This window comes from Melospiza melodia (assembly GCF_035770615.1).
Source record: "Melospiza melodia melodia isolate bMelMel2 chromosome 17 unlocalized genomic scaffold, bMelMel2.pri SUPER_17_unloc_1, whole genome shotgun sequence".
NCBI classification, from domain to species: Eukaryota; Metazoa; Chordata; class Aves; order Passeriformes; family Passerellidae; genus Melospiza; species Melospiza melodia.
In genome coordinates this window covers 1,129,100-1,156,134 of record NW_026948502.1, presented here as the reverse complement: position 1 = coordinate 1,156,134, position 27,035 = coordinate 1,129,100, and the positions used below count along the sequence as shown (strand labels likewise).

At 62.0% G+C, this 27,035-nt stretch overlaps 1 protein-coding gene across 1 annotated transcript in view; it reads right to left on the bottom strand.

Moving 5' to 3' along the window:
• Nucleotides 1-23,981, bottom strand: part of LOC134433013 (A.superbus venom factor 1-like) — a 68,000-nt gene extending 44,019 nt beyond the window's left edge. The window contains exons 1-15 of the mRNA XM_063181897.1: nt 23,817-23,981; nt 21,480-21,672; nt 17,935-18,094; nt 16,212-16,282; nt 16,003-16,097; nt 15,828-15,910; nt 15,645-15,735; nt 13,973-14,075; nt 11,997-12,117; nt 10,462-10,577; nt 8,483-8,629; nt 5,837-6,049; nt 4,384-4,578; nt 3,530-3,688; nt 338-467 (exon numbers count right to left, since the gene is read on the bottom strand). Of these exons, the coding sequence (XP_063037967.1) occupies nt 338-467; nt 3,530-3,688; nt 4,384-4,578; nt 5,837-6,049; nt 8,483-8,629; nt 10,462-10,577; nt 11,997-12,117; nt 13,973-14,075; nt 15,645-15,735; nt 15,828-15,910; nt 16,003-16,097; nt 16,212-16,282; nt 17,935-18,094; nt 21,480-21,672; nt 23,817-23,950 (2,011 nt within the window). The 5' untranslated portion in view covers nt 23,951-23,981. The remainder of the gene's footprint in view (nt 1-337; nt 468-3,529; nt 3,689-4,383; nt 4,579-5,836; nt 6,050-8,482; nt 8,630-10,461; nt 10,578-11,996; nt 12,118-13,972; nt 14,076-15,644; nt 15,736-15,827; nt 15,911-16,002; nt 16,098-16,211; nt 16,283-17,934; nt 18,095-21,479; nt 21,673-23,816) is intronic.
• Nucleotides 23,982-27,035: the final 3,054 nt, after the last annotated feature.

Genomic DNA, 27,035 nt, shown 5'->3' with positions numbered 1-27,035 from the left:
AGGTGTCACCTGCTCCATCCCCACGGTGTCGCCTCCCTGGTCCCTGAGGTGCCACATCCTTGAAGTGTCACCTCCCCCATCCCCAAGGTGCCACCTCTGTCAGATGCCACCTCCCCAAGGTCCCACCCCTTGTCCCCGAGGTGCCACCCATGTCAGATGCCACCTCCCCGAGGTGCCACCCCCTGTCCCCAAGGTGCCACCTCTTTCAGATGCCACCTCCCCAAGGTCCCACCCCCTGTCCCCAAGGTGCCACCCATGTCAGATGCCACCTCTGTCAGATGCCACCTCCCCGCGGTGCCACCCGCTGTCCCCGCGGTGCCGCCGCCGCTGTCCCCACCTGAGCGCTGGGGCGTGGTCACCTGGACGCTGGTGGCCAGGCTCAGGCCGGCGTCCGCGAAGACGCCGACGTTGTCCCGGCCGCTGCCGGCCGTGCAGCCGATGTCACCGCGCTCCACCGTGTCCCACACCTGCCACCACGGGGACACCGTGACACTGTGACACTGTGACACTGTGACACTGACACTGTGACACTGTGACACTGCCACCACAGGGACACTGTGACACTGTGACACTGCCACCACAGCCGATGTCACCGCACTCCACCGTGTCCCACACCTGCCACCACGGGGACACCGTGACACTGTGACACTGTGACACTGTGACACTGACACTGTGACACTGTGACACTGCCACCACAGGGACACTGTGACACTGTGACACTGCCACCACAGCCGATGTCACCGCACTCCACCGTGTCCCACACCTGCCACCACGGGGACACCGTGACACTGTGACACTGTGACACTGACACTGTGACACTGCCACCACAGGGACACTGTGACACTGTGACACCGTGACACTGTGACACTGTGACACTGCCACCACAGCCGATGTCACCGCGCTCCACCGTGTCCCACACCTGCCACCACGGGGACACCGTGACACTGACACCGTGACACTGTGACACTGTGACACTGACACTGTGACACCGTGACACTGTGACACTGTGACACTGTGACACCATGACACCGTGACACTGCCACCACAGGGACACTGTGACACTGTGACACTGCCACCACAGCCGATGTCACCGCGCTCCACCGTGTCCCACACCTGCCACCACGGGGACACCGTGACACTGTGACACCGTGACACTGTGACACTGCCACCACAGGGACACTGTGACACCGTGACACTGTGACACCGTGACACTGTGACACCATGACACCGTGACATTGTGACACTGCCACCACAGGGACAGCTGTGACACTGTGACACTGTGACACCATGACACCGTGACACTGTGACACTGCCACCAGCCAGGGGTGACACCACGGCTGTGACACTGTGACACTGCCACCACAGCCGATGTCACCGCGCTCCACCGTGTCCCACAGCTGCCACCACAGGGACACCGTGACACTGTGACACTGACACTGTGACACTGACACCGTGACACTGTGACACCGTGACACCGTGACACTGACACTGTGACACTGTGACACTGTGACACTGCCACCAGCCAGGGGTGACACCACAGCTGTGACACCGTGACACTGCCACCACAGGGACAGCTGTGACACTGTGACACCGTGACACTGTGACACCGTGACACTGCCACCACAGGGACAGCTGTGACACTGTGACACTGCCACCACAGCCGATGTCCCCGCGCTCCACCATGTCCCACACCTGCCACCACGGGGACAGCGTGACACTGTGACACTGTGACACTGTGACACCGTGACACTGCCACCACAGGGACAGCTGTGACACTGTGACACTGTGACACTGTGACACTGTGACACTGCCACCAGCCAGGGGTGACACCACAGGGACACTGTGACACTGCCACCACAGCCGATGTCCCTGCGCTCCACCGTGTCCCACACCTGCCACCACGGGGACAGCGTGACACCGTGACACTGTGACACTGTGACACTATGACACTGTGACACTGTGACACTGTGACACTGCCACCACAGGGACACCGTGACACTGTGACACTGTGACACTGACACTGTGACACTGTGACACTGTGACACTGCCACCACAGGGACACTGTGACACTGCCACCAGCCAGGGGACAGCTGTGAGACTGTGACACTGCCACCACAGGGGACAGCCGTGATGGCCACCACCATCCAGAGGTGACACCGTGGCTGTGACACCGCCCAGGGGTGACACCACAGCTGAGATGGCCACGGCCACCATCCCAGGACAATGGGGACAGCTGTGACGGCCACGACCACTGCCACCACCCAGAGATGACAGGACAGCTGCGAAGGCCACCACCAGCCGGGGACAATGGGGACAATGGGGACAACCATGGTGGCCACCACCACCCGGGGACAATGGGGACAACCATGGTGGCCACCACCACCCGGGGACAACCATGGTGGCCACCACCATGGGACAGCAGGCCCAAGGAAACCACGGTGGCCACCAACAGGGGATCATGGAGACATGGACAACCATGGTGGCCACCACCACCAGGGGATCATGGAGACATGGACAACCACGATGGCCACCACCACCAGGGCACATCAGGGACAACCATGATGGTCACGGCCACCAGGGGACATCAGGGACAACCATGATGGCCACCACCACCCGGGGACAATGGGGACAGGGACAACCATGATGGCCACCACCATGGGACAGCAGGCCCAAGGAAACCATGATGGCCACCACCACCAGGGGATCATGGAGACATGGACAACCATGGTGGCCACCACCAACAGGGGACATCAGGGACAACCATGATGGCCACCACCATGGGACAATGGAGACAGTGACAACCACGGTGGCCACCACCATGGGACAGCAGGCCCAAGGAAACCACAGTGGCCACCACCAGGGGATCATGTAGACATGGACAACCACGATGGCCACCACCACCAGAGGACATCAGGGACAACCATGGTGGTCACGGCCACCAGGGGACATCAGGGACAACCATGATGGCCACCACCATGGGACAATGGAGACAGTGACAACCACGGTGGCCACCACATGGGGACATCAAGGACAGCCATGGTGGCCACCACATGGGGACATCGAGGCCAGGGCCACCCACCTTGCTCTGGCTGATCTTGTTCTTGTTGAGCACGTAGACGCCCTTGTCCACGGCCACCACCAGGGACAGTGGGGACATCAGGGACAACCATGGTGGCCACCAACAGGGGACATCAAGGACAACCATGGTGGCCACCAACAGGGGACATCAAGGACAACCATGATGGCCACCACCACCAGGGACAGTGGGGACAGGGACAACCATGGTGGCCACCACCAGGGGACATCAGGGACAACCATGGTGGCCACCACCATGGGATGATGGGGATGGGGACAACCATGGTGTCCACCACCAGGAGACATCAGGGACAGCAAGAACAACCATGATGGCCACCACCACCAGGGGATGATGGAGACAAGGACAACCATGGTGGCCACCACCACCAGGGGACATCAAGGACAACCACGGTGGCCACCACCCCTTGGGGACATGGAGGGCAGGGCCACCCACCTTGCTCTGGGTGATCTTGTTCTTGTTGAGCACGTAGACGCCCTTGTCCACGGCCACCAGCCCCACGTGGGCCTTGTGGTCGCCCTCGATGCGCAGCTCGATCCGCGCCCCCGGCTCCTGGACTCGGTTGTCACCTTCTGAGGCCGCCTTCACCACCAGCTGCCGTGGACACGGCCGGTGACGTCCCCAAGGTGTCCCCAAAGGACACTTCTGTCCCACCCCCACCACGGGAGACACCAAGTTTGGAGCTCCAGGAGAAGTTGGTGGCCGTGGGCTTCGTGGCCGGGTCACCAGGGCCACCAGGGTCACCCAGGAGATGTCCAAGCTCCTCATGGAGCGTCCAAAACCGCACAAGTGACACCAAATCCCCACCAGGGACCACTCGGGTCCCTCAAGAACCTCCCAAACCCCTCAAGGACCTCCCAAACCCCTCAGGAACCTTCCAAACTCCTCAGGGACCTCCCGGACCCATCAAGGACCTCTCAGTTCCCTCAAGAACCTCCCAAACCCCTCAAGAACCTCCCAAACCCCTCAGGAACCTTCCAAACTCCTCAGGGACCTCCCGGACCCATCAAGGACCTCTCGGTTCCCTCAAGGACCTTCCAAACTCCTCAGGGACCTCCCAAATTCCTCAAGGACCTCTCAGTTCCCTCAAGAACCTCCCAAACCCCTCAAGAACCTCCCAAACCCCTCAGGAACCTTCCAAACTCCTCAGGGACCTCCCAAACCCCTCAAGAACTTCCCAAACCTCTCAAGGACATCAAGGACCGCTCCAACCACCACCAAAACCCCATCCCACATCTCCAAACCCCCCCCCGGTTTGACCACCCGGGGGCCACCAGGAGGTGACTCACGGAGCCCATGCAGGTGTCCTTGACGTCCACCCAGACGGAGTCGGCCACGATCTCGCCGGGCAGGACGGAGTAGAAGGCCACCACGCGGAAGGATGGGATGAGCTCGGGCGTCACCGGCAGGGTCATGGTCACCAAGCTCTGGCCGGGCTCGTGCCGCTGCCGGCCGGCGCGCAGGATGCGGCCCTTGGTCATGATCTGCCGGGAGCCAAAGCCTGGTGAGCACCTGGATGTCCACCGGCGTCCTCTCAAGGACCTCCCAAAACCCTCAAGGATCTCTCAAGGACCTCCCAAACTCCTCAAGGACCTCCCAAACCCCTCAAGAACCTTTCAAACTCCTCAAGGACCTCCCAAACTCCTCAAGAACCTCCCAAAACCCTCAGGGACCTCCCAAACCCCTCAGGAACCTTCCAAACTCCTCAAGGACCTCCCAAAACCCTCAAGGATCTCTCGGTTCCCTCAAGGACCTCCCAAACTCCTCAAGGACCTCCCAAACTCCTCAAGGACCTCCCAAACCCCTCAGGAACCTTCCAAACTCCTCAGGGACCTCCCAGACCCATCAAGGACCTCTCAGTTCAGTCAAGAACCTTCCAAATCCTTCAAGGACCTCCCAAAAAGCTCAAGGACCTCTCAGTTCCCTCAGGAACCTTCCAAACTCCTCAAGGACCTCCCAAACTCCTCAAGGACCTCTCAAGGACCTCAAAGACCTCTCAGTTTCCTCAAGAACCTTCCAAACCCCTCAAAAACCTCTCAGTCCTCTCAAGGACCTCCCAGGTCCCTCAAGGGCCACCCAAGCTCCTCAAGGACCTCCCAGGTCCCTCAAGAACCTCCCAGAACCCTCAAGGACATCTCAGTTCCTTCAGGAACCTTCCAAACCCCTCAAAGAGGTCCCAAACCCCTCAAAGAGGTCCCAAACCCCTCAAGGACCTCCCAGATCCCTCAAGAATCTCCCAGAACCCTCAAGGATCTCTCAGTTCCTTCAGGAACCTTCCAAACCCCTCAAGGAGATCCCAAACCCCTCAAAGAGGTCCCAAACCCCTCAAGAACCTCCCAAACCCCTCAAGGACCTCCCAGATCCCTCAAGAACCTCCCAGACCCCTCAAGGATCTCTCAGTTCCTTCAGGAACCTTCCAAACCCCTCAAGGAGGTCCCAAACCCCTCAAGGACATCTCAAACCCCTCAAGAACCTCCCAGACCCCTCAAGGACCTCCCAGGTCCATCAAGGGCCACCCAAGCTCCTCAAGAACCTCCCAGATCCCTCAAGAACCTCCCAGACCCCTCAAGGATCTCTCAGTTCCTTCAGGAACCTTCCAAACCACTCAAGGAGGTCCCAAACCCCTCAAGGACCTCCCAGATCCCTTAATGACCTCCCAAACCCCTCAAGAACCTCCCAGGTCCCTCAAGGACCTCCAGGTGCTCAAGGTGGAGGCACCACCGAGGAACCACGGGTACCCACCAGGTAGGTGAAGAAGGGGACGGAGTTGCGGACGTCGTTGTTGCTGGTCTTGAGGTGGAAGTTGACGGGCAGGTTGTCCCCGGGCTGGAGCTCGGTGGTGGCCACGGCCAGGTGCAGGAAGTTGCCCGAGCCGGCCTGGCTGCGATAGGCCTGGGCCGTCATCTGCCGCGAGGCCTGGCGCGCCGCGGGCAACCCCGGCTGCGCCGTCCGCACCTGGCACGGGCACACGGTGGCACTCGGTGAGGACAGGGGACACGGTGGCACTCGGTCATGGGGAGGGACACGGTGGCACTCGGTCAGGACAGGGGACACGGTGGCACTCGGTCAGCACAGAGGGACACGGTGGCACTCGGTCACGGGCAGGGACACGGTGGCACTCGGTCATGGGCAGGGACACGGTGGCACTCGGTCAGCGGGCAGGGACACGGTGGCACTCGGTCACGGGCAGGGACACGGTGGCACTCGGTCAGCGGGCAGGGACACGGTGGCACTCGGTCAGCACAGGGACACGGTGGCACTCGGTCACGGGCAGGGACACGGTGGCACTCGGTCAGCGGGCAGGGACACGGTGGCACTCGGTCAGCACAGGGGACACAGTGGCACTCGGTCAGCACGGAGGGACACGGTGGCACTCGGTCACGGGCAGGGACACGGTGGCACTCGGTCAGCACAGAGGGACACGGTGGCACTCGGTCACGGGCAGGGACACGGTGGCACTCGGTCAGGACAGGGACACGGTGGCACTCGGTCAGTGGGCAGGGACACGGTGGCACTCGGTCACGGGCAGGGACACGGTGGCACTCGGTCAGCACAGGGGACACGGTGGCACTCGGTCACGGGCAGGGACACGGTGGCACTTGGTCAGGACAGGGGACACGGTGGCACTCGGTCACGGGCAGGGACACGGTGGCACTTTGTCAGCATGGAGGGACACGGTGGCACTCGGTCACGGGCAGGGACACGGTGGCACTCGGTCAGCGGGCAGGGACACGGTGGCACTCGGTCAGCACAGGGGACACGGTGGCACTCGGTCAGCAGGGAGGGACACGGTGGCACTCGGTCAGCGGGCAGGGACACGGTGGCACTCAGTCACGGGCAGGGACATGGTGGCACTCGGTCAGCAGGGAGGGACACGGTGGCACTCGGTCACGGGCAGGGACATGGTGGCACTTTGTCAGCATGCAGGGACACGCTGGCACTCGGTCACGGGCAGGGACACGGTGGCACTCGGTCAGCACAGGGGACACGGTGGCACTCGGTCACGGGCAGGGACATGGTGGCACTCGGTCAGCAGGGAGGGACATGGTGGCACTCGGTCAGCAGGGAGGGCTTGGCCACCAGAGAGGTTGCATAAAGGTCTTGGCCACCATAGGGGTTCCACAGAGGAACCATCATGGAGGGCTTGGCCACCAGAGGGGCTCCATAGAGGCCTTGGCCACCATAGAGGTCCCATAGAAGTCTTGGCCACCATAAAGTTCTTGGCCACCATGAAGGTCTGGGCCATCATGAAGGTCTTGGCCATCATGGAGGACTTGGCCACCATAGAGGTTCCATAGAGGTCCTCTTGGCCACCATAGAGGTCTTGGCCACCATAGAGGGCTTGGCCATCATGGAGGACTTGGCTACTGTAGAGGTTCCATAGACCTTGGACCGTAGAGGTTCCATAGACCTTGGTCTTGGCCACCACAAAGGTCTTGGCCACCATAGAGTTCTTGGCCATCATGGGGGGCTTGGCCACCATAGGCGTTCCATAGAGGGCTTGGCCACCACAGAGGTTCCATAGAGGTCTTGGCCATCATGGTGGCACTTGGTCACCATACAGGGCTTGGCCATCATGGAAGTCTTGGCCATCATGGTGGTCTTGGCTATCATGGAGGGCTTGGCCACCACAGAGGTTCCATAGAAGAACCATCATGGAGGGCTTGGCCACCATTGAGGTTCCATAGAGGTCATGGCCACCATAAAGGTCTTGGCCACCATAGAGGCCTTGGCTATCATGGAGGGCTTGGCCACCATGGGTGTTCCATAGAGGAACCATCATGGAGGACTTGGCCACCATGAAGATCTTGGCCACCATGGAGGTCTCAGCCACTGCGGTGGTCTTGGCTATCATGGAGGACTTGGCCACCATAGGGGTTCCAGAGAGGTCTTGGCCACCGTAGAGACCTTGGCCACCATAGAGATCTTGGCCATCATGGAGAGCTTGGCCACCATAAAGGTTCCATAGAGGTCTTGGCCAGCATGGAGGGCTTGGTCACCATAGAGGGCTTGGCCACCACAAAGGCCTTGGCCACCATAAAGGTTCCATAGAGGGCTTGGCCACCACAAAGGTCTTGGCCACCATAAAGGTTCCATAGAGGTCTTGGCCACCACAAAGGTCTTGACCATCATGGAGGGCTTGGCCACTATGGAAGTCTTGGCCACATAGAGGTCTTGGCCATCATGGAGGGCTTGGCCACCATAGAGGGTCCACAGAAGCCTTGGCCACCATGGTGGTCTTGACCACCACAAAGTTCTCGGCCATCGTGGCGGTCTTGACCTCAGCCACCTCAACCTTGGTCACTCCGGCCACCTCACCCACCCCAACCCTCGGTCACCTCCCCATCAGTGTCACCCCGGCGAGGTGACAGCGGTGTCCCCACTCACGGTGATGGGGACGCTGTCCTTGGTGGCCGGCATGTTGAGGACCAGCCTGGCCGTGCCATCGCCCCGGGTGGACACCTGGCCCTGGAAGCCATCGGCCTGCACGGTGACACGCGGCGCCGGGGACCCGTCGGGGTTGGTGACATAAACCTGGGGGGACATCAGGTGACATAAACCTGGAGGGGACAGTGGGGGTGACATAAACCTGGGGGGACACTGAGAGTGACATAAACCTGGAGGGGACATTGACATAAACCTGGAGGTGACATTGACACAAATCTGGAGGGGACACTGAGGGTGACATAAACCTGGAGGGGACATTGACACAAATCTGGAGGGGACACTGAGGGTGACGTAAACCTAAAGGGGACCCCAGGTGTTGGTGACATAAACCTGGAGGTGACAGAGGACACCGGGAATGGTGTCATAAATCTGGAGGGACAGGGGACACCAGGGGTGGTGACATAAACCTGGAGGGGACACTGAGGGTGACATAAACCTGGAGGGGACACTGAGAGTGACATAAACCTGGAGGGGACACCGGAGGTTGGGGACATAAATCTGGAGGGGACAGAGGACACCAGGGGTGGGGACATAAACCTGAGGGGACACAGGGGTGGTGACATAAACCTGCAGGGGACATCAGGTGACATAAACCTGGAGGAACACTAGGGATGGTGACATAAACCTGGGGGGGACAGGGGACATCAGGGGTGGTGACATAAAACTGGTGGTGACATTGACCATTGGTGGTGACATTGACATTGACATAAACCTGGAGGGGACACCAGGGGTGGTGACAGAAACCTGGAAGGGACACCAGGGATTGGTGACATAAACCTGGAGGGGACTCCAGGAAGGGGTGGTGGCACCAGGAGGGGACACTGGGAAGAGGTGGTGGCACTGGGAAGCGACACTGAGAAGGGGTGGTGGCACCGGGAAGGGACACTGGGAAGAGGTGGTGGCACCAGGAAGGGGACACTGATATTGGGAAGGGGTGGTGACATAGGGAAGGGACACTGAGAAGGGGTGGTGACACTGGGAATAGGTGGTGGCACTGTTTAGGGACACTGGGAAGGGGTGGTGGCACTGGTAAGGGACACTGGAAATGGGTGGTGGCACCGGGAAAGGGTGGTGGCACTGGGAAGGGACATTGGGAAGGGGTGGTGGCACTGGGAGGGGACACTGGGAATGGGGTGGTGGCACCAGAAAGGGGTGGTGGCACTGGAGACAATGACACTGGGAAGGGGTGGTGGCACTGAGAGGGGACACTGGGAATGGGTGGTGGCACTGGGAAGGGGTGGTGGCACTGGGGACAATGACACTGGAAAGGGGTGGTGACACCAGTAAGGGGTAGTGGCACTGGGAAGGGACACTGGGAAAGGGTGGTGGCACCGGGAAAGGGTGGTGGCTCTGGGAAGGGACATTGGGAATGAGTGGTGGCACTGGGAAGGGACACCAACACCAGGAAGGGACACCGGGAAGGGGTGGTGGCACCAGGAAGGGGTGGTGACACCAGGAAGGGATGGTGGCACCAGGAAGGGATGGTGGCACTGGGAAGGGACACCGGGAATGAGTGGTGGCACTGCAAAGGGACACTGGCACCACGAAGGGACACTGGGAAGGGGTGGTGGCACCAGGAAGGGGTGGTGGCACTGCAAAGGGACACCGGCACCAGGAAGGGGTGGTGGCACCAGGAAGGGGTGGTGGCACTGCAAAGGGACACCGGCACCAGGAAGGGGTGGTGGCACCAGGAAGGGACGGTGGCACTGCAAAGGGACACCGGCACCAGGCAGTGCCACCCCAGTGACACAGCGGGGACAGCCCACGGTCCCCAGCCCCTCTCAGGTGACACAGGGACACCACCCAGGGTCCGACTCCTCCTCCAGCCCCAGCTGTGCCCTGTCCCCACCCCAGGACACCCCCTGGGTCCCCGTGCCACCAGCCCGGGCCACCGCTGCTGTCCCCAAGGTGTCACCAACCGTGAGGTCGAAGGGCATCCCCGGCTTGAAGTACTTGGGCGTGCGGGTGAAGTGGATGCTGTAGGGGGACGTGACGATCCTGATGTCACCGAGCTGGGCCTCCACCATGTCACTGCCTGTGGGGACACCGCGGTGGCCGTGTCACCTCCCTGTCCCAGGTGTCCCCCCCATCCCCATTGTCCCCCTGCCACCCTCCATGTCACTGCCTGTGGGGACACTGCGGTGGCCGTGTCACCTGAGGTTCCTGTCCCTTCTATGTCCCCCTGCCACCACCCTGGATGTCCACCATGTCACTGCCTGTGGGGACACCATGGTGGCCGTGTCACCTGGGTCCCTGTCCCCATCCTTGTCCCTTCTATGTCCCCATGCCACCCTCCATGTCACTGCCTGTGGGGACACCACGGTGGCCGTGTCACCTGTCCCTGTCCCCACCTCAGGTGTCCCCCCCATCCTCACTGTCCCCCTGCCACCCTCCATGTCACTGCCTGTGGGGACACCGCGGTGGCCGTGTCACCTGAGGTCCCTGTCCCAGGTGTCCCTCCCATCCTCATTGTCCCCGTGCCACCCTCCATGTCACTGCCTGTGGGGACACTGTGGTGGCCGTGTCACCTGTCCCTGTCCCAGGTGTCCCCCCATCCTCATTGTCCCCATGCCACCCTCCATGTCACTGCCTGTGGGGACACCGCGGTGGCCGTGTCCCCTGGGTCCCTGTCCCCATCTCAGGTGTCCTCCTCATCCTCGCTGTCCCTGTCCCCTCACTGTCCCCCCATGTCCTCCCGTGTCCCCTTGCTCTCCATGTCCCCTGTGTCCTCCCACTGTCGCTGTCCCCCCATGTCCCTCCATGTCCCCCGATGTCCCTGTCCCCCCATGTTCCCAATGTCCCCACATGTCCCCCCATGTCCCCAGTGTCCCCCAATGTCCCCACACAGACCTGACTGGGTGATGACGGTGACAGTGACATAGAGCGAGTGTCCCACCATGTCCCCCCATGTCGTCCTGATGTCCCCCATGTCCCCCCATGTCGCCAGTGTCCCCACACAGACTTGGTGATGACGGTGACAGTGACATAGAGCGAGCGTCCCACCATGTCCCCCCATGTCCCCCTGTGTCCCCCATGTCCCCAGTGTCCCCCTGTGTCCCCAATGTCCCCAGACAGACCTGACTCGGTGATGACAGTGACAGTGACATAGAGCGAGTGTCCCACCATGTCTCCCATGTCCCCAATGTCCCACCATGTCCCCCATGTCTCCAATGTCCCCCGTCTCCCCCCAATGTCCCCACACAGACCTGACTCGGTGATGACGGTGACAGTGACATAGAGCGAGTGTCCCACCATGTCCCCCCATGTCCCCCTGTGTCCCCCATGTCCCCCATGTCCCCTGTGTCCCCCCCATGTCCCCAGTGTCCGCAGACAGACCTGACTCGGTGATGACAGTGACAGTGACATAGAGCGAGTGTCCCACCATGTCCCCCATGTCCCCAACGTCCCCAGTGTCCCCCGTGTCCCCCTGTGTCCCCAATGTCCCCAGACAGACCTGACTCGGTGATGACGGTGACAGTGACATAGAGCGAGTGTCCCACCAGCTCCTGGGGCTTGGGGAAGCGCTCGCGCAGGTGAGCCATGGACAGCAGGACATCGGCGTCACCGTCCTGCACCTGGGGACACATTGGGGACACATTGGGGACAGGGACAAGGTTAGGGACACATTGGGGACAGCAGGACATCGGCGTCACCGTCCTGCACCTGGGGACACATTGGGGACACATTGGGGACATTGGGGACAGGGTTAGGGACAGCAGGACATCGGCGTCACCGTCCTGCACCTGGGGACACATTGGGGACACATTGGGGACACACTGGGGACAGGGTTAGGGACAGCAGGACATCGGCGTCACCGTCCTGCACCTGGGGACACATTGGGGACACATTGGGGACAGGGACAAGGTTAGGGACACATTGGGGACAGCAGGACATCGGCGTCACCGTCCTGCACCTGGGGACACATTGGGGACATTGGGGACAGGGTTAGGGACAGCAGGACATCGGTGTCACTGTCCTGCACCTGGGGACACATTGGGGACATTGGGGACAGGGTTAGGGACAGCAGGACATCGGCGTCACCGTCCTGCACCTGGGGACACATTGGGGACATTGGGGACACGTTGGGGACAGCAGGACATCGGCGTCACCGTCCTGCACCTGGGGACACATTGGGGACATTGGGGACACGTTGGGGACAGCAGGACATCGGCGTCACCGTCCTGCACCTGGGGACACATTGGGGACATTGGGGACATTGGGGACAGGGTTGGGGACAGCAGGGCGTCAGCGTCACCGTCCTGCACCTGGGGACACATTGGGGACACACTGGGGACAGGGTTGGGGACAGCAGGGCGTCAGCGTCACCGTCCTGCACCTGGGGACACATTGGGGACAGGGTTGGGGACAGGGTTGGGGACAGCATTGGGAACAGGGACAGGGACAGTGCCAGGCACACCAGGACAGGGACAGGGACAGGGACAGTGACAGGGACAGTGACAGGGACAAGGACAGGGATGATGCCAGGGTTGGGGACAGTGTTGGGGACAGTGCCAGGCTCACCGGGACAGTGTTGGGGACAGGGACAATGCCAGGGTTGGGGACAGGGCTGGGGACAGGGACGGGACAGGGACAGTGACAGTGACAGTAACAGTGACAGTGCCAGTGCCAGCTCACTGTGACAGGGCTGGGGACAGGGACGGGACAGGGACAGGGACAGTGACAGTGACAGTGACAGTGACAGTGACAGTGCCAGTGCCAGCTCACTGTGACAGGGCCGGGGACAGGGACGGGACAGTGACAGTGACAGTAACAGTGACAGTGACAGTAACAGTGCCAGCTCACTGTGACAGGGCTGGGGACAGGGACGGGACAGGGACAGGGACAGTGCCAGCTCACCGGGACAGGGACAGTGACACTGCCAGGGTTGGGGACAGTGACAGTGCCAGCTCACCGGGACAGGGACAGTGACACTGCCAGGGTTGGGGACAGTGACAGTGACAGTGACAGTGCCAGCTCACCAGGACAGGGCTGGGGACAGGGACAGGGACAGTGCCAAGGACAGTGGCAGTCCCAGGGTTGGGGACAGCACTGGGGACAGTGCCAGGGTTGGGGACAGTGACAGTGACAGTGCCAGGGTCACTGGGACAGGGTTGAGGACAGTGCCAGGGTTGGGGACAGTGACAGTGCCAGTGGCAGTGCCATCTCACCGGGACAGGGACAGGGATGGTGCCAGGGTTGGGGACAGTGTTGGGGACAATGACGGTGCCATCTCACCGGGACAGGGACAGGGATGGTGCCAGGGCTGGGGACAGTGTTGGGGACAATGACAGTGCCATCTCACCGGGACAGGGATGGTGCCAGGGTTGGGGACAGTGTTGGGGACAATGACAGTGCCATCTCACCGGGACAGGGACAGGGATGGTGCCAGGGTTGGGGACAGTGTTGGGGACAATGACAGTGCCATCTCACCGGGACGCGCCGCAGGGACTGGGGGATGCTCTTCCTCTCATCGTCCACCATCACCCCAAAGAGCACAAAGGCCATGCCCTCCACCTTCCTGCCGTACAGGTACCTGGGGACAGCCACCGTGTCACCGTGTCACCCTGTCACCCTGTCACTGTGTCACCCTGTCACCATGTCAATATGTCACTGTGTCACTGTGTCACCGTGTCACTGTGTCCCCTGCACATCCCATCCACCTTCCTGCCGTACAGGTACCTTGGGGACAGCCACCGTGCCACCCTGTCACCCTGTCACTGTGTCACTGTGTCACTGTGTCACCCTGTCACCATGTCAATATGTCACTGTGTCACCGTGTCACTGTGTCCCCTGCACATCCCATCCACCTTCCTGCCGTACAGGTACCTGGGGACAGCCACCATGTCACCGTGTCACCCTGTCACCCTGTCACTGTGTCACTGTGTCACCGTGTCACCCTGTCACCCTGTCACTGTGTCACCCTGTCACCATGTCAATATGTCACCGTGTCACTGTGTCCCCTGCACATCCCATCCACCTTCCTGCCGTACAGGTACCTGGGGACAGCCACCGTGTCACCGTGTCACCCTGTCACTGTGTCACCCTGTCACCCTGTCACCCTGTCACCATGTCACTGTGTCACTGTGTCACCCTGTCACTGTGTCACCCTGTCACCCTGTCACCATGTCACTGTGTCACTGTGTCACCCTGTCACTGTGTCACCTGCCACCGTGCCACCCTGTCACTGTGTCACCGTGTCACCGTGTCACTATGTCACCTGCCACCGTGTCACACTTTCACGCTGTCACTGTGTCACACTGTCAACTTCTCACCGTGTCACCGTGTCACCCTGTCACCGTGTCACCATGTCACCCTGTCACCCTGTCACTGTGTCACTGTGTCACCCTGTCACTCTGTCACTGTGCCAGCCTGTCCCCATGTCCCCATGCTGCCACCCTGTCTCTGCCATCCCATCCCTGCCACCATCAATGTCCCCATTTTCCCCATGTCCCCATCCCTGCCACCACCAATGCCACCATTGTCACCGTGCCCACATCCTGCCACCCCTGTCCCTGTCACCACCATTGTCCCCATGTCCCCACCCTGTCCCTGCCGTCCCATCCCTGCCACCACCAATGTCCCCCCAATGTCCCCATGTTCCCATCCTGCCACTCCCGTCCCTGCCACCACCAACATCCTCATGTCCCCATGCTGCCACCACCACCATTGTCCCCGTGTCCCCATGCTGCCACCCCATGTCCCCATGCTGTCACCCCTCTGTCATCCCATCCCTGCCACCACCAATGTCCCCTGTGCCACCCTGTCCCTGCCATCCCATCCCTGCCACCACCAATGTCACCCCAATGTCCCCATGTCCCCATCCTGCCACTCCTGTCCCTGCCACCACCGTCCTCATGTCCCCATGCTGCCACCACCACCATTGTCCCCATGTCCCCATGCTGCCACCCCATGTCCCCATGCTGTCACCCCTGTCATCTGCCACCACCACCGATGTCCCCATGCCACCCCATGTCCCCTCCACCCTGTCCCCTGTGCCATCCCCAGTGCCACCACCCCAGCCCACCTGTCCCCCTGTCCCCCCACACATCTGTGACCTCGGAGGGGACACTTTTGTCCCCAGAAAGGGACATTTTGGTGTCACCTGGCGTGGATGGACACCTTGAAGTCCTCCTGGCTGTCGATGTAGAGGAACTTCTTCTCAGGCACCAGGGACACCTCGAAGCTGGGCAGCACTGCGGGGTGACAACACCGGTGACGTCATCGGTGACGTCATCGGTGACACGGCCACCCCGATGTCCCCAAGGCCACCCCCACTGTCACCCACCGTACTCCTTGACCTCGAATTTGGTGCTGAATTCCTGATCCGGAGAATCCTCGAATTTGGCCAAAATCGTCCACGTGCCCAAGCTGGGGAGGTGACACGGAGGTGACACGGAGGTGACAGGGAGGTGACAACCCAGGGGTGTCCCCAGGCCACCACGGGGGACGGCGCCACCCACCTGATGACCTCGGGCAGGTTGTGGGTGAAGGACAGGATCCCGTTCTTGGTCGGAGACGACACCAGGACTTGTTTGATGATGACGTTGTCGGGCGTCTGAGGGGACACGCGGGTGGCACCGTGTCACCTCTGTGTGTCACCTGTGTGTGTGTCACCTGTGTGTGTGTCACCCACCTGTGCCACCCACCCGTGTCACCCCAGGGCGCTCACCTTGACCTCCACGGTGACCGTCTTGGCCACCGGCTGCATGAGGTGGTTCACGGTGAAGAGGCGGCAGAGCACTGCAGGGGACACGGGGGACAGTGAGGGGACACTTGGGGACAAGGTGAGGGGACACTTGGGGACAAGGTGAGGGGACACTGGGGACAAGGTGAGGAGGGACAAGGGACTGAGGGGGGCACAGGGGACGATGTGAGGGGACACAGGGGACAAGGTGAGGGGACACAGGGGACAAGGTGAGGGGACAACGTGAGGGGACACTTGGGGACAAGGTGAGGAGGGACAAGGGACTGAGAGTGGCACAGGGGACAATGTGAGGGGACACTTGGGGACAACGTGAGGGGACACAGGGGACAAGGTGAGGGGACACTTGGGGACAAGGTGAGGGGACAACGTGAGGGGACACAGGGGACAAGGTGAGGGGACACTTGGGGACAACGTGAGGGGACACAGGGGACAAGGTGAGGGGACACAGGGGACAAGGTGAGGAGGGACAAGGGACTGAGGGGGGCACAGGGGACGATGTGAGGGGACACAGGGGACAAGGTGAGGGGACAACGTGAGGGGACACTGGGGACAAGGTGAGGAGGGACAAGGGACTGAGGGGGGCACAGGGGACAACGTGAGGGGACACTTGGGGACAAGGTGAGGGGACAAGGACGGGGTGGGGACACAAGGGACAGGGTGAGAGGACACAGGGGACAAGGTGAGGGGACAAGGTGACAGGACAGTTGGGGACAGGCCAGCCCTGGGAGGGGACACAGGGGACGGAGAGGGGACAAGGTGAGAGGGGACAAGGACAGGGTGGGGACACAGAGGACACAGGGGACAAGGTGAGGGGACACAGGGGGACACTTGGGGACAGCCAGCACTGGGAGAGGACACAGGGGACACGGGGGACAAGGCGAGGGGACACAGGGGACAGGTGGGGACAGCCAGCACTGGGAGGAGACACAGGGGACAAGGGGGACAAGGACAGGGTGGGGACACAGAGGACAAGGTGAGGGGGCAATGTGAGGGGACACAAGGGACAAGGTGAGGGGACACAGGGGACAGCCAGCACTGGGATGGGACAGTGTCCCCAGCTGTCCCCAGGGTGTCCCTGCGGTGTCCCCAGCTGTCCCCAGGGTCACTCACTGGTGCTCCCAGAGGTGTCTCCAAGCCCCCAAGATGTCCCCATCCCCTCCAATGTCCCCACAGTGTCCCCATCCCCTCCAATGTCCCCAGCTGTCCCCAGGGTGTCCCCAGGTGTCCCCAGGTGTCCCCAGCTGTCCCTGCAGTGTCCCCAGGTGTCCCCACTCATCCATCAGTGGCCCTGGCAGTGTCCTCAGCCCTCTGAGGTGTCCCCACACCTGTGATGTCCCCACAGTGTCCCCATCCCTTTGCTGTCCCCATCCCCTCCAATGTCCCCAGCTGTCCCTGCAGTGTCCCCAGCTGTCCCTGTGGTGTCCCCAGCTGTCCCTGCAGTGTCCCCAGCTGTCCCTGTATTGTCCCCATCCCCTCCAATGTCCCTGCAGTGTCCCCAGCTGTCCCCAGCTGTCCCCAGGGTCACTCACTGTTGCTCCCAGAGGTGTCTCCAAGCCCCCAAGGTGTCCCCATCCCCTCAATGTCCCCACAGTGTCCCCATGCCCTCGGTGTCCCCATCCCCTCCAATGTCCCCAGCTGTCCCTGCAGTGTCCCCAGGTGTCCCCAGGTGTCCCCAGTGTCCCCTCACCGGTGCTGCCCGGCGTGTAGATGGGTTTGTCGGTCTGCACGAAGATGTGGCCGCTCTGCAGGGCCACCAGCAGCACCTTCTCCAGCGTCACCGCGGCCACCCGCGCTGTCACCGCCACAAACTGCTTCCCTGGCACCTGCGGCAGCGCCTTGGCTGGCACCTGGGGACACGGGGACATCCATGGGGACACTGGGGACAGCGGGGGGATTGGGGACATTGGGGGGATTGGGGGGATTGGGGACAGTGGGGACATTGGGGACAGGAGACATTGGGGACATTGGGGACATCCACAGGGACATTGGGGACACTGGGGACAGTGGGGACATTGGGAACATTGGGGACATCTGTGGGGACACCTGAAGGTGACCATTCCCATGGACACCAGGAATGACCACTGTCCCCAGAGTGACCACTGTCCCCAGAGTGACCACCCCACTGTCCCCAGGAGTGACCACTGTCCCCAGAGTGACCGCTGTCCCCAGAGTGACCACCCCACTGTCCCCAGAGTGACCACTGTCCCCAGCACTGACCACTGTCCCCAGGAGTGACCGCTGTCCCCAGAGTGACCACCCCACTGTCCCCAGGAGTGACCGCTGTCCCCACCCCGCTGTCCCCAGGAGTGACCGCTGTCCCCACCCCGCTGTCCCCAGGAGTAACCGCTGTCCCCAGGAGTAACCGCTGTCCCCACGCCGCTGTCCCCAGGAGTGACCACTGTCCCCAGAGTGACCGCTGTCCCCAGAGTGACCACCCCACTGTCCCCAGGAGTAACCGCTGTCCCCACGCCGCTGTCCCCACCCCGCTGTCCCCACCCCACTGTCCCCAGAGTGACCACCCCACTGTCCCCAGGAGTGACCACTGTCCCCACGCCGCTGTCCCCACCCGCTGTCCCCCTCCGGCCATTCCCAGCCCCGCTCGGGGTCAGTTCCCGTTTCCCGTCCCGGACAGTGACCGTGGGGACAGTGACCCGTGATGGTCACCAGGGGGAGGTGACACTGACCGGGGGGAGGTGACAGTGACCAGGGGGAGGTGACCAGGGGGAGGTGGCAGTTACCAGAAGGGGATGGTGACACTGACCAGAAGGGGGAGGTGACAGTGACCAGGGGATGGTGACACCGTACCTTGATGGTGGCAGTGACCAGGGGGAGGTGACACTGACCAGGGGGAGGTGGCAGTTACCACAAAGGGGTGGTGGCACTGACCAGGGTGCGGAGATGACAGTGACCAGGGGGTGCTGACAGTGACCAGGGGGTGGTGACAGTGACCAGGGTGGGGAGGTGGCACTGACCAGAAGGGGAGGTGACACTGACCAGAGGGTGGTGACAGTGACCAGGGGGCGGTGACAGTGACCAGAATGGGGAGGTGACACTGACCAGAAGGGGGTGGTGAGAGTGACCAGAAGGGGACAGTGACCAGAAGGGGGTGGTGACACCGTACTTTGATGGTGACACTGACCAGAAGGAGGAGGTGACAGTGGCCAGGGGGTGGTGGCAGTTGCCAGAAGGGGATGGTGACACTGACCAGGGGGAGGTGGCACTGACCAGAAGAAGGTGACCCCACACCTTGATGGTGGCAGTGGCCAGGAGATGATGACATTGACCAGAAGGGGGAGGTGGCAGTGACCAGAGGGGGGTGGTGGCAGTTACCAGAAGGGGACGGTGACACTGACCAGGGTGACAAGGTGACACCATACCTTGATGGCAGCCGTGGCCAGAGGGGGTTGGTGACAGTGACAAGGGGGAGGTGACACTGCCCAGGGGGAGGTGGCACTGATTGGATGGGGATGGTGACACTGACCAGGGGGAGGTGACACTGACCAGAAGGGGGAGGTGACACTGACCAGGGGGGTGGTGACACTGACCAGGGGGGTGGTGACAGTGACCAGGGGGGTGGTGGCAGCGACTGGAAGGGGGAGGTGACACCATACCTTGATGGTGTCAGTGACCAGCGGGGGAGGTGACACTGACCAGAAGGGGGAGGTGGCAGTTACCAGAAGGGGATGGTGACACTGACCAGAGGGAGGTGACACTGACCAGAATGACAAGGTGACACCGTACCTTGATGGTGACAGTGACCAGGGGGAGGTGACACTGACCAGAAGGGGGTGGTGACACTGACCAGGGGGAGGTGACAGTGACCAGAAGGGGGTGGTGACAGTGACCAGGGGGAGGTGACAGTGACCAGAAGGGGGTGGTGACAGTGACCAGAAGAGGATGGCGACACTGACCAGAGGGTGGTGACAGTGACCAGAAGGGGGTGGTGACACTGACCAGGGGGGTGGTGACAGTGACCAGGGGGGTGGTGACAGTGACCAGGGCGTGGTGACAGTGACCAGGGGGGTGGTGGCAGTGACTGGAAGGGGGAGGTGACACCATACCTTGATGGTGTCAGTGACCAGCGGGGGAGGTGACACTGACCAGAAGGGGGAGGTGGCAGTTACCAGAAGGGGATGGTGACACTGACCAGGGGGAGGTGACACTGACCAGAAGGGGGTGGCGGCACTGACCAGGAAGTGGTGACACTGACCAGAAGGAGGAGGTGACAGTGACCAGGGGGAGGTGGCAGTTACCAGAAGGGGAGGTGACACTGACCAGGGTGACAAGGTGACACCATACCTTGATGGCGGCCGTGGCCAGAGGGGGTTGGTGACAGTGACAAGGGGGAGGTGACACTGACCAGGGGGAGGTGGCACTGATTGGATGGGGATGGTGACACTGACCAGGGGGAGGTGACACTGACCAGGGGGGTGGTGACACTGACCAGGGCGTGGTGACAGTGACCAGGGGGGTGGTGGCAGTGACTGGAAGGGGGAGGTGACACCATACCTTGATGGTGTCAGTGACCAGCGGGGGAGGTGACACTGACCAGAAGGGGGTGGTGACAGTGACCAGAGGGTGGTGGTGACAGTGACCAGAAGAGGATGGCGACACTGACCAGAGGGTGGTGACAGTGACCAGGGGGGTGACACTGACCAGAAGGGGAGGTGACACTGACCAGGGGGGTGGTGACAGTGACCAGGGGGGTGACACTGACCAGAAGGGGGAGGTGACACTGACCAGGGGGAGGTGACAGTGACCAGAGGGTGGTGGTGGCAGTTACCAGAAGAGGATGGCGACACTGACCAGAGGGAGGTGACACTGACCAGAAGGGGGTGGTGACACTGACCAGGGGGGTGGTGACAGTGACCAGGGGGGTGACACTGACCAGAATGGGGAGGTGACACTGACCAGGGGGGTGGTGACAGTGACCAGGGCGTGGTGACACTGACCAGAAGGGGGAGGTGACACTGACCAGGGGGGTGGTGGCAATGACTGGAAGGGGGAGGTGACACCATACCTTGATGGTGTCAGTGACCAGCGGGGGAGGTGACACTGACCAGAAGGGGGAGGTGACCCCGTACCTTGATGGTGGCCATGGCCAGAGGGGGTTGGTGACACTGACCAAAAGGGGAGGTGACACCACCCAGGGTGACAAGGTGACCCCGTACCTTGATGGTGGCCGTGGCCAGGGGGAGGTGACACTGACCAGAAGGGGAGGTGACCCCGTACCTTGATGGTGGCCGTGGCCATCATGCCCTGCGCGGGGCTCAGCTCCACGTTGGTCCGGAACAGCACCTGGCGCTTCTGGGGGAAGTCGTGCACCAGCAGCAGGGCCTGGGTGGCCGCGCTCAGCCCGGGCGCCTCCAGCAGCACCAGCTCGTCCGTGTCCAGCCGCAGCACGGCCGGGGCCACCATGGTCACCCTGCGGACAGACACGGGATGGGGTCACCATGGTCACCCTGTGGACAGACATGGTGGGGCCACCATGGTCACCCTGGGGACAGACACGGGATGGGGCCACCATGGTCACCCTGGGGATGGGAATGGTGGGGCCACCATGGTCACCCTGGGGATGGCAATGGTGGGGCCACCATGGTCACCCTGGGGACAGATATGGGATGGGGTCACCATGGTCACCCTGGGGACAGACACGGGATGGGGCCACCATGGTCATCCTGGGGACAGATATGGGATGGGGTCACCATGGTCACCCTGGGGACAGACATGGTGGGGTCACCATGGTCACCCTGGGGACAGACACGGGATGGGGTCACCATGGTCACCCTGGGGACAGATATGGGATGGGGCCACCATGGTCAGCCTGGGGACACCAATGGTGGGGTCACCATGGTCACCCTGGGGACAGACATGGGATGGGGCCACCATGGTCACCCTGGGGATGGGAATGGTGGGGTCACCATGGTCACCCTGGGGACACCAATGGTGGGGCCACCATGGTCACCCTAGGGACAGATATGGGATGGGGCCACCATGGTCACCCTGGGGACAGCAATGGTGGGGTCACCATGGTCACCCTGGGGACAGACATGGGATGGGGCCACCATGGTCACCCTGGGGACAGCAATGACTGGGGTCACCATGGTCACCCTGGGGATGGCAATGGGATGGCACAAGGCTCAGAAACCCCAAAAACCCAAAAATCTGCCCCAAAACCAGCTTGGGTAACTCAGAAACCCCAAAATCTGATGCAAAAAACCCAAAATCTGTCCCTAAAACCATCTTGGGAAACTCAGAAACCCAGAAATCCCAAAATCTGCCCCCAAAAACCACAAAAATATGTCCCAGAATCACCTTGGGAACCTCAGAAACACAGAAACGCCAAAATCTGTCCCAAAAACACCTTGGGAATCTCATGGGACCCAGAAACCCCAAAATCTGCCCCAGAAACACCTTGGGAACTCAGAAACCCAGAAACCCCAAAATCTGCCCCAAAACCCCCAAAAATCCGTGCCAAAACCCCCAAAATCTGCCCCAGAAACACCTTGGGAACTCAGAAACCCAGAAATCCCAAAATCTGCCCCAAAAACAGCTCGGAAACCCAGAAACCCCAAAATCTGCCCCAAAACCCCCAAAAATCCGTGCCAAAAACCCCAAAATCTGCCCCAGAAACACCTTGGGAACTCAGAAACCCAGAAACCCCAAAATCTGCCCCAAAATTCCCTTGGGGGTGGGTTTGGGTGGGGGTCCCATGGGTGGGGTTTGGGGGGTCCCATGGGGTGGGTTTAACGGTGGGGGTCCCATGGGTGGGCTGATCATGGGTGGGTTGGGGGTCCCATTGGGGTTGGTTTTGGGGCGGGGGTCCCATGGCTGGGTTGGGTGGGGGTCCCATGGCTGGGTTGATTTTGGGTGGGGGTCCCATGGCTGGGTTGGGGGTCCCATTGGGGTTGATTTTGGGGCGGGGGTCCCATGGGTGGGTTGAGTGGGGGTCCCATTGGGGTTGATTTTGGGGCGGGGGTCCCATGGGTGGGTTGAGTGGGGGTCCCATTGGGGTGGATTTTGGGGCGGGGGTCCCATGGCTGGGTTGGGTGGGGGTCCCATTGGGGTTGATTTTGGGTGGGGGTCCCATGGCTGGGTTGGGTGGGGGTCCCATTGGGGTGGATTTGGGGCGGGGGTCCCATAGCTGGGTTGGGGGTCCCATTGGGGTGGATTTTGGGGCGGGAGTCCCATGGGTGGGTTGGGTGGGGGTCCCATTGGGGTTGATTTTGGGGCGGGGGTCCCATGGCTGGGTTGAGTGGGGGTCCCATTGGGGTGGATTTGGGGCGGGGGTCCCATGGTTGGGTTGGGTGGGGGTCCCATTGGGGTTGATTTTGGGGCGGGGGTCCCATGGCTGGGTTGATTTTGGGTGGGGGTCCCATTGGGGTTGATTTTGGGTGGGGGTCCCATGGGTGGGTTGGGTGGGGGTCCCATTGGGGTGGATTTGGGGCGGGGGTCCCATGGGTGGGTTGAGTGGGGGTCCCATTGGGGTTGATTTTGGGGCGGGGGTCCCATGGCTGGGTTGGGGGTCCCATTGGGGTGGATTTGGGGCGGGGGTCCCCAGTGTCTCACAGCTGAGCGCGGGCGGGGGTCCCGAGCAGCGCCAGGGATCCGAGCAGGAGCAGGAGGAGCCGACGGTGACGGTGAGGAGGATGAGGATGAGGAGGATGAAGATGAGGAGGGGGCGGCAGCGCCGGAGCCCCCATGGCCGCGGCGACAGCGGCGACAACGGCGGCGACAGCGACAACAGCGACAACGATGGTGACAACGACGGCGACAACGACGGCGACAACAGGGACAGGGACAGCGACAGCGACACGGGGGGGGTGTCCCCCGTCCCTTTATGGGGGCGGCACCCGGGGGGCTCATGGGTAACCCGAGCCCCGCCCCCACCCGGGGGAGGGGTCAAGGTGGGGGTCAGGGTGGGGGAGGGGCGCTCCGGCCACCTTTGGTCACTTTCGGTCGCTTTTGGTCACTTTTTGTCGCTTTTGGTCACTTTTGTCGCTTTTGGTCGCTTTTGGTCGCTTTTGGTGACTTTTGATCACTCTTGGTCGCTTTTGGTCACTTTTGGTCGCCCCCGGCCACCTCCAACCACTGCGGCCACCTTTGATCACTTTTGGTCACTTTTGGCCACCTTTGGTCACTTTTGGTCACTTTTGGTCACTTGTGGTCACCCCTGGCTGCCTTTGGTCACTTTTGGTCACTTTTGGCCACTTTTGGTCACTTTTGATCACTTTTGGCCACTTTCGGTCACCCCCGGCCACCTCCAACCACTGCGGCCACTTTTGGTCACTTTTGGTCGCTTTTGGTCACTTTTGGTCACTTTTGGCCACTTTTGGTCACTTTTGGTCACCCCTGGCCACCTTTGGTCACTTTTGGTCACTCTTGGCCACTTTTGGTCACTTTTGGCCACTTTTGGTCACTTTTGATCACTTTTGGCCACCTTTGGTCACCTGCGGTCACCTCTGTGGGTCTGGGGGTGGCACCTTGGGGACCCTGGTGACAAAGGGGGGCTGGGGGGGGGCTCCGGCCGCCTTCGGCCACCTGTGACCACCTTTGGTCACTTTTGGTCACCCCTGGCCACCTTTGGTCACTTTTGGTCACTTTTGGTCGCTTTTGGTCACCCCCGGCTTTTGGTGACTGCTTTTGGTCACCACCTCCAACCACTGTGGCCACCTTTGGTCACTTTTGGCCACTTTCTGTCACCTGTGGTCACCTCTGTGGGTCTGGGGGTGGCACCTTGGGGACCCTGGTGACAAAGGGGGGCTGGGGGGGGGCTCCGGCCGCCTTCGGCCACCCTCGGCCACCTGTGACCGCTTTTGGTCACTTTTGGTCACCTTTGGTCACTTTTGGTCACTTTTGGTCACCTTTGGTCACTCTTGGTCACTTTTGGCCGCTTTCTGTCACCTGCGGTCACCTGTGTGGGTCTGGGGGTGGCACCTTGGGGACCCTGGTGACAATGGGGGGGGGTGGGGGTGGTGGCACCGGTCGGGGTGGGGGAGGGGCGCGGCTCGCGCTGCTCATTTCGGGGAAGGAGCGGGCGCGGGGCCAGCGGGGATTGCGACAGCGCGGGGACAGAGGGGACAGAGGGGACAGAGAGGGGACAGGAGGGGACAGAGAGGGGACAGAGAGGGGACAGAGGGGACAGAGAGGGGACAGAGGGGGACAAAAGGGGGACAGAGGGGACAGGAGGGGGGACAGAGGGGACAGAGAGGGGACAGAGGGGGACAAAAGGGGGACAGAGGGGACAGGAGGGACAGGAGGGGACAGAGGGGGACAAAAGGGGGACAGAGGGGACAGGAGGGACAGGAGGGGACAGAGGGGGACAAAAGGGGGACAGAGGGGACAGGAGGGACAGGAGGGGACAGAGGGGACAGCGAGGTGGGGAGGGACGCCAGGGGACAGCGGGGACAGGAGGGGGACAAAGGGGGACAGAGAGGGACAGGAGGGGACTGCGAGGGGACAAAGGGGGACAGGAGGGGACAGCGGGGACAGGAGGGAACAGAGGGGGACAGCAGGGACAGAGGGGGACAAAAGGGGGACAGAGGGGACAGCGAGGGGGGGGAGGGACGCCAGGGGACAGCGGGGACAAAGGGGGACAGTGGGGGACAGAGGGGGACAGCGGGGGGACAGCAGGGACAGGAGGGGACAGCAGGGGACAAAGGGGGACAGGAGGGGACAGAGGGGGGCAGCAGGGACAGGAGGGGACAGAGGGGGACAGAGGGGACAGGAGGGGACAGTGGGGAACAGTGGGGGACAGAGAGGGGACAGCGAGGGGGGCAGGGACGCCGGGGACAGTGGGGGACAGAGGGGGACAGCGGGGGGACAGCAGGGACAAAGGGGACAGCGAGGGGGGGAGGGACGCCGGGGGACAGGAGGGGGACAAAGGGGACAGAGGGGGACAAAGGGGACAGAGGGGGACAGCCAGGGGGACATTGGGGGGATTGGGGACATTGGGGGACGTTGGGCACATCAGGGACAGCCGGGGGACATTGGGGACAGTGGGGACATCAGGGAACACCAAGGGACAGCGGCGGACAGAGGGGACAGCAGGGACAGGAGGGGACAATGGGGACATTGGGGACATTGAGATGGCACTGGGGGACACTGGGGCACACTGGGGGACATTGGGGACATTGAGATGGCACTGGGGGACACTGAGGGGACACCGGGATGGCGCTGAGGGGACATTGGGGGCAGCAGGGGACAGGGGGGACAGCAGGGGACATTGAGGGGACACTGGGGGACATTGGGGACATTGGGGACACTGGGGGACATTGGGGACACTGGGGGACATTGGGGACATTGGGTACACGAAGACTTGGAGTCCATCCGCCAGGTGAGGACACTGGGGACACTTGGGGACATTGGGGCACACTGAGGGGACACTGGGGACATTGAGGACATTGGGGACATTGGGGACACTTGGGGACACTGGGAACACTGGGGGACAGTGGGGACAGCGAGGAGAGAGCTGGGGATGGCCCGAGGGACGGGGAGGGGACATTGGGGACATTGGGATGGCACTGGGGACATTGGGGACACTGGGGGACATTGGGGACATTGAGGGGACACTGGGATGGCACTGGGGGCATTGGGGGATGCTGAGGGGGACATGGGGACAGCGGGGGACACTGAGGGACATTGGGGGACAGCAGGGACAGGAGGGGACAGAGGGGAGAGAGCTGGGGATGGCCCGAGGGGCAGGGAGGGGACAGTGGGGACACTGGGGGACAATTGGGGTGGCACTGGGGGGACACTGGGGACATTGGGGTGACATTGGGGGACATT